This window comes from Mus pahari, chromosome 1 (assembly GCF_900095145.1).
Source record: "Mus pahari chromosome 1, PAHARI_EIJ_v1.1, whole genome shotgun sequence".
Lineage (NCBI taxonomy): Eukaryota > Metazoa > Chordata > Mammalia > Rodentia > Muridae > Mus > Mus pahari.
The window spans coordinates 96,160,440-96,172,532 of NC_034590.1; the positions used below are offsets into that span (position 1 = coordinate 96,160,440).

The window sequence follows — 12,093 nt, forward strand, 5'->3', positions numbered from 1 at the left end:
TGGATGGTTATGAGCCACCATGTGGTTGCTGGGAGTTGAACTCTGGACCTTCGGAAAAGCAGTCGAGTGCTCTTACCCACTGAGCCATCTCACCAGCCCTGGAGATCATGTTCTTTACTAGAGCAATCAGTGCTCTTAATTGCTGAGCCATCTCTCCAGCCCCTGAAGCTTGGAGTTTATTTGGGTTTAGAGTTTCCTATCTGGTGATTCCTCTTCCTCCACTTTTTTATATTGTTCAAAAGCAATATTTCTCAACCTATGGGTTTCGACCCCTTTGGGTATCAACCCTTTCACAGGGGTCACATATCAGATATTCTGCATGTCAGATATTTACATTACAGTTCATAACAGCACCAAAATTACAGTTTTGAAGTAGCAACAAAATAATTTTATGTGTAGAGGTCACCCCAACATTAGGAAGGTTGAGAACCACTGGAAAGCTATGTGCCCCATCTGTAGCAGGGAGGGTCTCTGTCTCTCTAATTGTTGATTGGTTGGAGTAAGAATGGGAACACCAGCCCCATCTACCCATGGTATGACACGTGGTATGACAGACCTGTCCCATAGGAGGGCAGGTGGGCCAGGTTTCAGAGAATGGAAGCTCTGCTGGGGCGGACTCAGAGCAGTGGACACTCATTGCCTGTTACTAGGGGGTAGAAAGCCAACAAAAGATATCAGATCCCTCCATCACCCACTGTAGGGACTCACGAGGGCCCCCGCACAAGGAGCTTAGAAGAGGAAAGGCTGCTGGCAGACCTTATCAGCCAGGCAGTGCTGTCCTCTGGGGGAAAGACAGGGTTTTTGTGGTTGAGTACAAATCCTGCCCCCCTGCCTCCAGCAAGCTTCCCACCGCTCCCCAACAAGGCAGGCCATGTGATGGGAATAGGCCCAGCTGCTCCATTGCCCTTTCTGTTTTTCATTTCTTTTGAGTGCTGTTGAAGCAGCCTTGCTGTATGTGACCCTGGCTGGATTTGAACCCCTGTGGATGCCCACAGCCTGGCAGCTTTATTCCCCCCCCCCCTTTTCTTCTTTTTGATACAGTGTGTGATGAGCCGAGGCTGGCCTGGGATTTGCTATGTACTGGAGAGTGACCTTGAGCATCTGTCTTTCTGGCTCTCTTGTCTCTACCTTGAAAGTGCTGTGAGGAGTGTGTGCTGTGCCTGGTCTAATTTATTTATTTTTTGTCAGGCTGTCACTGTGGAGCCCTGGCTGGCCTGGAACCCCCACATTTTCTCAGAGACCTACCTGCCTCTTTTTCCATAACACTGGGATTAAAGACAGGTGCCACCACATGGCACCTTTTGTTTGTGTTCTAGGATATTTAGGTCGTCCTTAAATTCTCAATCCTATGCCTAAATAAATACAGAAATAAATAAATACAGAAAACAAACCAAAAAAAACAAAACAAAAACAAAAACAACTTTTGCTTTTCTGTTGTTACCTAATCTGGACCTAACAGGCTAACAGATCAATTTAACATTGAACCTCAGCCCTTTTTAAATTAAAGTTTTGTCTTTGTTCGTCATTATTCCTTCAGTTAGGGTTTTCCTGACCTGTCAGAGAAGCGGTAGGTGGAAGACATTCTCCTTTACTCCCAAGGTCTTGTTACAATGCTGTTAACAGTTGTCTGCAGTAACTACTCAAGTCGTCACTCAGACCTGCGAGAAAGATGAGGTCACAGTCTGTCATTGGCTCAGTGTAGTGGGCATCAAAGCACTCACTGGGGCCACAGTGAAGGTGTTTTCTCCAGTCCCCAGCAATGTCTGGAAGGAACGGAGGAGAGATGAGCTGACCATCACAGGGAAAGCCCACGTGCCTTTGGCAGCTGTTTCCAGTCTCCCTAGATTCCCATCCTACCCAAGACCCACCTTTCCACCTGAAAGGGGAAACTGAGCAGTCCATGTGGTGATAGGAGAGTGGTGTAGTCAAGAGGTGCTCCTTCATTTCCTTCAAGGATGTGTGATAGACGATGAGGTCGCTGACCTCCTCAGGCAGGGAGCATCTCAAAGACCCCAGAATCTTCCTCATCTCCCTTTTGGAGTTCTGCAGCACAAAAGGATGCTTCAGCAGAGGGCTGGTGCTCACTAGGATAAGGGGAGGCACCTCTGGGACATGACAGGACCTCTTAACTCCCGGTGTCTTAAGTCTGAGCCTCGTACCCTGAGGCAAAAGAGTTGGGCTTCCTATCCTGCCACCTTGGCATGATCACTGTGGGTTCCTTCTGGGAGAGGACAGGGACTGACTTTGTACGCTGGTGCCCAGGCTTGGCACCTCTGGAGCAGGGAGAAGCAAGAGCAGCAAGCCACCTGATCAGTGGTGGCACATATGACCGACACCTACTGTAAGATAGGGGCTGTGCAGCCTTTTCTGCTGAGCTGTGCTATGGTCCTGAGCAGGAGGTAGGACCAGCAGTGCTGTTCTACTGTGGGGCTAGGATAGGATGGAGCTCAGAGGGCCAGGACAGAGCCAGGAAGGTTTCTGCCCAGCAGGAGACACAGGAGGAAGTGGAGCAAGCAGGCTCACCTCCTTCATGTCTTCATAGAAGAGATAGAGAACAGGGTGAGTGTGTCTCAGCTCCCACCACTCCTTCACGACCCATAGGACACTGGGAGAGGACAGGGTGTGGGCACAGGCCTTGTGAGCCATAGCTGTGCCCCTCCGGTCCAGACCCTCCTTGCTGCAGACTCACACCCGCTTTTCCCATCCATGAAGTTCTCCAAGAAGCTGTCCCAGGTGCCTGGATCAGGGTGCAGCTTTGTCATTTTGTAGAAGTTATAATAGGAGACAACCACATCCTTTGTGTTTTGGGCAATGTAGATCACCTGCAGGGGAAGCCGATCCACCCCAGTACCATCATCACACCCCAAGTCCCAAGCCAGTCCTGGCTCCACCCCATCTTAGAGCCTTTTCTTGACTAGGCAGGGAGGGCTGGGACATTGTTGAGTTTTTGCAGCTCTGGATGTCCTGGAGTTTATTATGTAGACCAGGCTGGCCTTGAACTTACAGAGTCCCACCTGTCTCTGTCTCCCTAATAGGGATTAAAAGCAGGCAATATCACATTTGGCTGTGTTCTGTTTTATTTTCTTGTTGTTTTGTTTGAGAGTTGGGGAGTAGCTCTGGGTGAGCTGAAATTCAATATGCAGACCAGGCTAGCCTCAAAATCATAAAGACCTGTCTGTCTGCTTCTCCAATGCTGATATTAAAGTCACCTGACCCCATGTCTGACCCATCCCGTGTTCCTGTCACTCTTCACAGCACACTGGGAATTTCCTCCTGTAATGGCAAAGGAGAAACAGGGTCCAAGGCTGGGCTGTTGCAGCCTTGTGATATGGGTACTGTTGACCTGGGATCTGGTTGTTCCTGGCTCAGGCATTGCTCTTGCTGAAGGCTGGACTGTTGCAGCCTTGTGATATGGGTACTGTTGACCTGGGATCTGGTTGTTCCTGGCTCAGGCATCGCTCTTGCTGAAGGCCTCACTCTAGCTGGGCAGCACTGTTGTGCAATGGCTAGTTCATGAAAACTGACCTAATGTGGAGATCGATCCAATCATTACTCATGTTTGGATGGAATTCATGGGGGTCTCATTCCTTACTGTTCCCCATGCACTTTCACTGTGATGTCCTGCCTCAGTACCACACACACACACACACACACACACACACACACACACACACACACACACACGAACATGTGGCCTGAAGCCAAGAGTCAGAACGTACCTGGAGTTCTATTTTATTTGCAGCAAGGACAAGCCACCTATACAAACGTCTAGATCAGGTTGGTTCCCCAAGGGGCCGCCATACCTGTACTAGAACAAAGCAGGTCTGGGTCTAGCCAGCTCTCTTCCATGTTCTGTGAGCACCTTTTTCTGTGACTCCACTTCTCTCAGATCTCCACCCTGAACCCCACAACACTGACAGGCAGATGGCTTCTCACTCCATGTGACAGCAGAGACCTCAGCAGCACAGGACCAAGGTCTATCCAGGATTGTCTAGCAGCACAGGACCAAGGGTTTATCCAGGATTGGCTAGCACTGCCCTGGCTTCTCACCTTGACCTTCATCCAGCAAGCTCTGGGGGACCAGAGACACAGGCAAGTGAGTTTTGAGGAACCTCGGGGCTGGAGTGTTTTCCAGACCTTCAAGATCCTGGTCCTGTCTCCGTGTCATTTTCCTACTATTTCTTCACATACATGAGGGGGTCGCCAGGGCTTCTGAGCTCTAGGAAGGGAACCTGAAACCAGATGGGAGCCTAGCGAGGTTTCTCTAGGTCAGCATCCTGATAGACTGACCCGGGCAACTGGAGAGGAGGAGTGGGAAGTGACCGGGGCTGAGGGCTTGGCTCTGCCTGCCAAGGTGGACACCACAGACCAGGTTATGGGGCTCTCCTGGATTTGGGGTACACGCTGACGAGCAGGTCATCAGAAAGGGCTTGCAAGTTGTGCAGTGCAGCAATCCCCTCTGAGGAGTCTTTAACCACTGGGATGCCCTACCCCAGCTCCATGTTGCGGAAACAGACAGCCATGTCCATTAGCAGCACACCACTACCATACGAGGTGCTCTTGGCCTCAAGAGAAAGACCAGGAGGCTTTGGGGGAAGAGCCTTCTGTTGGAGCTCACAGAGCCGTGGTAGCTGCCTGGAAGGCAGGTCTATCTTCAGGGCAGTGATCACCCGTGGGTGTGGCTGTACTACGGGAGCTCACCTGTAGAACATCCTATGATCTCAGTGTCCCACAGGTATCCAGACTGTTAAAGAACTTTTGTTTTTAATTTAACTTCATGATTTTATTTATGTCACTGTACTCTGTAAGCCACCAGTCTGCCTAGTCCCTCAGAAGCCAGAAGATACCGTTGGATCCCTTGGAATTGGTGTTGTGAGACACCATGTGGGTGTTGGGAATTGAATTTGAGTCCTCTGCAAGAACAGCCACTTAACCTCTGAGCTGGCTCTCCAGCCCCCATCAATGGACTCTTGGGGGTAGAGTCCAGTCGAAAAGTTGGTAGCTTTCCAGGAGATGCCGGGTGCTTACGTGTGAATGAAAGGACCTTTGTGCTCCCAATAGAGGCTCCAAGTCACAGGCGCTACCTCTGAGCCTTTAATTATTGTCCTGTTGGGTTTCAGTTGTCAACTTTACACAGCTCTGCCTTTTCAGGTCCTCAACCGGGAGACTGTCTCAGGCAGACTTGCCCGTGGGCATGTCTGTGGGGGCATTTTCTTTATTGTTGGTTGATGTGAGAAGGCCCAGCCCACTGTGGACAGTGCCACCCTTAGGCAGGTGGTTCTGAGTTATATAAGTGGTGACTGAATGAAGCACCAGCCAGAGAGATGGAGCCAATAGGCAACCCCCTGTGTGGTTTCTGCTCTAGGTTTCCTGCCTTGAGTTCCCACCCAACCTTCCTTCACTGATGGGCTGGGACCTGGAAGTGTAATATGGGACAAGCCCCCTCCTCCCCCAGGTTGCTGGTCCCAACATTAATCATAGTCATGGGAAAGCGGCTGAAGACAGTAGCTGTTACCTCTGAGAAAGGTAAGGGAGGAAGCGAGGCCTCATGGTCCTTCCTTTCCCGCCCAGCTCTGAGAAAACATCAGAAGGTACCACAATCCCAGCCTTTGTATTGTGCTCAAGTAAAAGCTGCCAATTACTGGAGAAGCAGAAAAGGCGCAGGGGGACACTTAGGATCAAGTCTCCAGCAAGTCTGTCCAGTGTTCCTGTAAGGACAAAGAGAGGGTCAGAGGTAGTCTAGGAAGATGGGGGTGGGGGTGGGGGCTAGTCACCTCTCACCTCCTCTAATTCCAAGTCCTCTTCCTCCTCGGAGTCCACATGGCACTGCCCAACCAAGTTTCCCCAAAGTAGTGACTTCTTGCAGCTGCCAAAGGTGCAGTTGGTGGAAATGCCAGAGTGAGGATTCAGGGACATGAATCCTTCTGGCACATGGGCACCTTCTCCTCGGGCCTACCCAGGCTGGGAAGAGGGCCAGGACTCACCTAGGACAATGGCCCTCTAGGGGCAGAAGCTGCCCAGGCTCTTCCTGCAGGAACTCCTCTGCCAAGCAGATGATATGGGCCCTTAGGGGACAACCAGGGTGGGGGCAGCACAAGGGGCCCTCTTCATCCTGTCAAACGTGGCAGATGAGAAGTAATTTGAGAGCAACACACTGCATGCGGAGGCAAGAAAGTGACAGGGAAAAAGCAGGAAGCACACGAAAGAGCTGTGACTTCAGGAGACCAGGGAAGATCTCACAAGGTGGCCGGTTGCCCTTTCGGAGGTTCTAACAGCCCCTGGCTGGTACTGATAGGTTCGGAATGGGCGGAAAGGACTGCTGTCCTCATTAGACATGTGTCAGGGTGCGCAAAGTCCCAGGTCTCCACCCCAATGTGTCCTTACCTGCAGCATACGCGCACACAGACTGCATCTGGCCTTGATACCTAGATCCAGCTGTTGCTCGTTGTTAGCCTCACTTACAGCTGGTCGTTTTGGGACCAAGGGCTGGGGTGGTGGTGGTCCAAAGGCAATGGGCATGTGTGCTGGTGGCACTGGACAGAGTTCATGACGGAAGTCAGGTCGCAGCCAGCGCAGTGTTAGAGGAAGGCGCACCCACGGAGGAACTCGAAGCATGTGCGCCAGAACGCGCAAGTGGAAGGCAAAGGCAGCCTCGCTGCGCAGGCGCGGCCCCACGTGCGTCAGGCGGCGGGAAGCTTGAGGATGTTGCCAGGCCCATTCAAACTATAGAAGGGGACGACCCAAGACAAAGTCAGGGTGGTCCAGGGTAAGGTCCTCTATATAAACCAGTCTAGCCCGCCCTTACACCTTTCTTACCCGAAGGGCGGCCACAGCAGACGGGAAACCGTGTACGATCAGCACCATGTCCCTTGGAAGGAGAGGGGCACGGCCAGTGAGTCCCCATTCCACCTCGATCCAGATAGAAGCTGAATCCCTCCACCAGGCCCGCGCTCCAGTTCACACTGAGAGCACAACCACACTGCTTCACACCCGGCCATTAGAACTTGAATCTTTCATGGAGGCGTAAGACCCTGCCAATCTCAGGCTCCTCACCCAGTCTCTGATTCCTCTCCTTTGGAAGTTGTACTCTAGCTACAGCCTTGTTGACCAGGGCCCCTATATCCTGATCCCCGTCTTTAAAACAAATTTTGCTATTGTATATTAACTGCAGAACAGTAGGTTGCATTGATATTCTCCTACTTGTGTAATGTATTTTGACATTACTTATTATAATCACCCCCCCCACCTTCTTTTTGGTCTTTTTCATTCTAAATAATTCTCTTTCCACTTTCTTTACATTCCAAATGAGAGAAAACTTGAGATATTTATCTGTTATATCACTTAACATGATGATGTCCAGTTCCATCCACTTTCTCATAACTGGTATAATTTTACTCATCGTTGTGGCTGAGTCAAACTGCAAATGGCTGCATATGGTTCAGCCAGGAGCAATTGCTCTTTCGGAGAACCTGGGCTCAGAACAGTTTGTAACTCCCATTCGAAGGGGTCTGGCGCCCTCTTCTGACCGCTACGAGTACTGCTTGAACTAAGTGCACTTAAGATAAAGGTTTAGTTAAAACACACACACACACACACACACACACACTCAATCAATCAAATAAAAATAAAAGGTTTCTAAAAACCTGCATCTTGTACATATCCCATTTTCTTCACCCATTCATCTGCTGATGGCACTGTGCTTGCTAGTTCTATGTCAACTTGACACAAGAGGGAACCTCAATTCTTCCATAAGATCAGGCTACACACACACACACACACACACACACACACACACACACACGTAAGCCTGTAGAACATTTTCGTGGTGCAGCCCTTGAGTTGGTGGCCCTGGGTCCCACAGCCTCTGCATCAGCTCTTGTTTAAGTTCCTGTCTTGACTTCCTCCAGCGATGAACAGTGAAGTGGAAATATAGAGGAATTTTAATCCAGCAACACGGCTGCTCTGGTAAGGGATCACATCCAAAGACCTAGGTCTATATGATAGGGCTGGAATGCCAACACCGCCTGGATTATAGTATGATCTGCTGGAACACAGACACGCCCTTTAATCCCTAACAGTGAAGGTAAGGTGAGTTTGTAGAAGCAGCCATGTTTGAAAATGACATCTAATTAAAGGGCAGATGCCCAACCTGCATGAAAACAACACAGGAAAACAACACAGGAAAGAGAAGCTACTTAAGAGCAGAGAGGGGGAGGGGTGTGTGTGTGGAAGTTTGGTCAAGGCAGTTTTACAGAGGCAGCTTGCAGAGAGAATAAGCTAGACTCAGGTGAAGACAGAGTGAGCCAGAGAATGAGAAGGAGCCAGAAGATTAGCACAGATTGCCAAGGCTAGTATGAAGCCAAGCAGAGCAATTCAGTCAGAAGCTGAGAGAAGCCGGACTGAATCAGCCATCTTCGAAGAACAGATTGTACAGGGGCTAAGCAGCTTCCAGGGGTAGACCCAGGGTTAGTTAGAACAGAGAAAGAAACACTCTGGCTCAGCCCAAGCCATATATATTCACACAGCTTGGGTACAGCTCTCATCTCATTCCTTCATCTGAGGAGATGAGAGCACATTCACATGGAAGTGTAAGCCAGATAAATGCTTTCCTCCCCCAGTAAGCTTTCGGTCCTGGTGGTTCATCACAGCAATAGTAACCCCAAGGGGGCTGGAGAGATGGCTCAGAGGTTGAGAGCACTGACTGCTCTTCCTGAGGTTCTGAGTTCAACTCCCAGCAACCACGTGGTGGCCCACAACCATCTGCGATGCATACAATTCCCTCTTCTGGCATGTCTAAAGGCAGCTACACTGTACTCATATACCTAAAATGAATAAATATACCTCTAAATTTTTATTTTAAAAAAATAGTGGGGCTGGTGAGATGGCTCAGTGGGTAAGAGCACCCGACTGCTCTTCTGAAGGTCCAGAGTTCAAATCCCAGCAACCACATGGTGGCTCACAACCACCCGTAACAAGATCTGACTCCTTCTTCTGGAGTGTCTAAAGACAGCTACAGTGTACTTACATATAATAAATAAATAAATCTTAAAAAAAAAAAAGTAACCCTAAGATAAGGACCTAGGTTAACTGCATAACTTAGCTTTTGTATCTATTTTTTTTCTCTTAAATCCATTTATGTCCATGTTTTGTTTGTATGCATGTACGTATGTGCAGAGATTAGAAGAGAGCGTCTGGTATACCCTGGTAGTAAAGTTACAAAGCAGCCCTAAACTTGTGCACTCGTAATCCAAGTAAGCATCACAAATTTTAATCCAGCCATTTTAGTGTTGATATCCTCCCTGTTACGCTTGCCCTGGTGGCAGGCCAGGGACTCAGCACCGCCCCAAATTAAAAAAAAAAAAAAAAAAAACAAAAAACAAAAAACCGGTCCCGCCTCTGTCGCTCCTTTGCCCTAGCGGCCCGCCTCCTACGCGAAGCCTTCCGACCAGACACCGGCGCCTTCTTACCAGGGTCCTCGCCCGCTGGTCCGCCATGCGCCACCTTTCTTGCGACCCGCGTTGTGTTGCCGGACCCGACGAGCGGGATTGACAGTGAATCCAACGTAAACGCGGCCCCGATGCCGAGGGTTCTGGCAGTAGAGCAAGTAGACACCGAAGAAGCGCCCGGGTCTTGCTGCATGGTCCATCCGGACTTTCTGGGTTGAAGGTCCAGAGTTGGGGGTGGGTTCTGGGACCTCGGACCTCGGAAAGGGCTGGGTAGCCAGGACTGCAAAACCTTGGTTTAGTAAAAAGCACGGGAGAATGGTCCTGCAAATTCCTGGAAACCCGGCAGAGCGACTTGCTGCGCCGCCTGCTGGCAGGAGGAGGGTGTACAAGCGGGACCGCACGACCCGCTGCCCTCCAGCCCGGCTCGGATTGGCTAACTGTTGGGAGGGACCTCCCAAGTGTTGGGAATTCAGGGGGTGCCAGGAGGCGGAAGTGCTGCCTTCGAGGCCGCCCTAGGAAGGGCGGAAGTGGGCGGCGTGGGGGAAGTGGCTGCAGTGAGGACGGAAAGCGAGGTGGCGGGACCCGAGGCGAGGCTCTTTGCACGCTGGGCTGTGGCCCCGCCGGGCTGTGGTTATGGAGCTCAGCGCCGATTACCTCCGGGAGAAGCTGCGGCAGGACCTGGAGGCAGAGCATGTGGTGAGTGCGATGCCGGGAGGTCGCGGGCGGTGGGGAAGGACTCCCGGGCGCGTGTTCCATCGTCCGGGTCTTCTGCCCGCTAGGAGGTGGAGGACACGACTCAGAACCGTTGCGCGACCAGCTTCCGAGTCCTGGTGGTGTCGGCTAAGTTCGAGGGAAAGCCACTGCTCCAGAGACACCGGTGAGCCCCGGGAGCCAGCCTCTCGCCCAGCGAAGCCTCGGGCTCGGGATGGCAGCCCGGGCATCCACCCGCGATGGGTGGGACCAACTCATTCCCAAAGCCCCGCGATGTGACCCATAGCCCAGAGGGTGCTCCTGCCTTTGTGATTGGATTCCTGTCCTCTCCTTGAACCCCCACTTCCTGTAGACGTCTCCGATCTCCTTGGTCACCCACCACCCCAGCTGAGGCCGCTCATTTCCCATTCCCTTCTCTCGCTCCAGGCTGGTGAACGAGTGCTTAGCCGAAGAGCTCCCGCACATCCATGCCTTTGAGCAGAAAACTCTGACCCCAGAGCAGTGGACCCGACAGCGGCGTGAATGAGGAGCCCAGGCCTGAACAGCCATTAAATTTTAAACCTGGCCCAGCTGGTCTCAGTGTACTGTTTGAAGACCTGGAGGCCGAGTCAAGGAACGTGGCTTTTCCCTGACTCTCCTCCAGCCATTGTTTCAGCAAATTTGGATGGATTTCTTTCCTGAGCCCTCTAGGTCCCAACTTAAACAAATGAAAGTTTTGTTCTTAAAGTCTGCCGAGGCTGCCTTGTAAGCCTTCACTGTCTATCCCTGTGCTCTACTGTCACCAAAGTCAACCCTCAGAAAGCAAGGTGTTCCTGCTCTGCCAGACCTCAGGACCAGAAACCCTGAGCATTTTCCCACGTTCCCTCACTCCAGTTTGGTTTGGTTTTGTCTTTCAGACAGGGTCCCAATATGTTTTCCAGGCTGCTTGTAAACTCATGAGCTCAGGCGGTCCTTTGGTCTTATTCTTCTGTGCAGCTGTGGCTACAGACGTCCAGCACCATGCCCATATTGTCAAGGCTTGTCTCTGCCACCCAGTTTCCTCTGCCTCCGTCTTCTCCTGCTTCCATCACAGAGATCGGTCAAGCTGGGGTCATAGCAGTCGGTGTTCATGCCTACCCTGGCATCATTTCCTGAACATTTTCATTTCCTCTGGAGAACTAGTGATTCAGTCTCTTCACAAGGACCCCAAAAGAGGACAGGAAAGATCCTGTATCCCCAGAGGACTAACCCCTTCACTCCCCAGTGATGTCCTTCCTCCAGTTTATAGGGAGAAGGGGCTTGCCTACGATCACATGCCCTGTCAGGTTGAAACACAAGTGAGCAGGCAGAATGTGCCGTTGTCTATACCCAGAAAACTCCACGGTGTGCTTAAGAGGGGAGGGCTGGGCTGGGGTCCTGGGTTTTCTCTGCATTGTATGAATTCAATCATAGTACACTAGAACCGCTCTGTCACCCCAGCTCTAGAGTCTCCCACCAATCAGGCATCAAAAGCTGCTCTCATATTGAGAATATTTTTAAAAGCATGCATTCATATAGGTAGTCGACAGTGCTAGCCTGGCATCCATGAAGCCCCAGGTTCAGTCTTCAGTACCATATAAACCAGGCACACCTAGCATAGGACTCAAAAGGTGGAGGCAGAAGTATCAGGTGTTTAAGACCACCGGGAGCTATGTGAAATGGTCACAATACGCAAAAACAAACACCTTACCTCCGCAGATAGGGTTTAAGAGATCTGTTCCTTCTGTCTTCCTCAGAGGCCAGGTCCTCTGAAACTCTGAGGCAGGAGGATGCTGAGAATGAAGGGGGATTGGGGGTCTTTGCCCATGGTTCCGAAACTGCCCTTCAGCCACCTACCCTGCTCCATGTTTCAGCCCAGGGTCTTTATTTCTGTTTGTCTTTATGAGATGTCATCTGTTTTGTCAAGTTTTTTTCCCTT

At 51.0% G+C, this 12,093-nt stretch overlaps 3 protein-coding genes across 3 annotated transcripts; 1 reads left to right on the forward strand and 2 right to left on the reverse strand.

Annotated features, from left to right (window-relative positions):
• Positions 1-1,533: 1,533 nt before the first annotated feature.
• LOC110326040 (sulfotransferase 1A1-like) lies at positions 1,534-4,168 on the reverse strand. Its single transcript, XM_029535917.1, has 6 exons — positions 4,051-4,168; positions 3,227-3,273; positions 2,692-2,822; positions 2,524-2,605; positions 1,869-2,043; positions 1,534-1,658 (listed from the first exon to the last, which is right to left on the reverse strand). The coding sequence occupies exons 1-6, from the start codon at positions 4,166-4,168 to the stop codon at positions 1,606-1,608; spliced, it is 606 nt and encodes a 201-aa protein (XP_029391777.1). The 3' UTR covers positions 1,534-1,605.
• A 593-nt stretch (positions 4,169-4,761) lies between these two features.
• Positions 4,762-9,822, reverse strand: Slx1a (SLX1 homolog A, structure-specific endonuclease subunit). The gene is made up of 6 exons (XM_021210661.2): positions 9,468-9,822; positions 6,817-6,868; positions 6,385-6,723; positions 5,985-6,112; positions 5,782-5,866; positions 4,762-5,708 (listed from the first exon to the last, which is right to left on the reverse strand). Exons 1-6 carry the CDS (start codon positions 9,644-9,646, stop codon positions 5,679-5,681), a joined length of 813 nt encoding a protein of 270 aa, XP_021066320.1. The 5' UTR covers positions 9,647-9,822; the 3' UTR covers positions 4,762-5,678.
• Positions 9,823-9,824: 2 nt separating this feature from the next.
• Positions 9,825-10,726, forward strand: Bola2b (bolA family member 2B). The gene is made up of 3 exons (XM_021216861.2): positions 9,825-10,142; positions 10,226-10,323; positions 10,584-10,726. Exons 1-3 carry the CDS (start codon positions 10,080-10,082, stop codon positions 10,681-10,683), a joined length of 261 nt encoding a protein of 86 aa, XP_021072520.1. The 5' UTR covers positions 9,825-10,079; the 3' UTR covers positions 10,684-10,726.
• Positions 10,727-12,093: the final 1,367 nt, after the last annotated feature.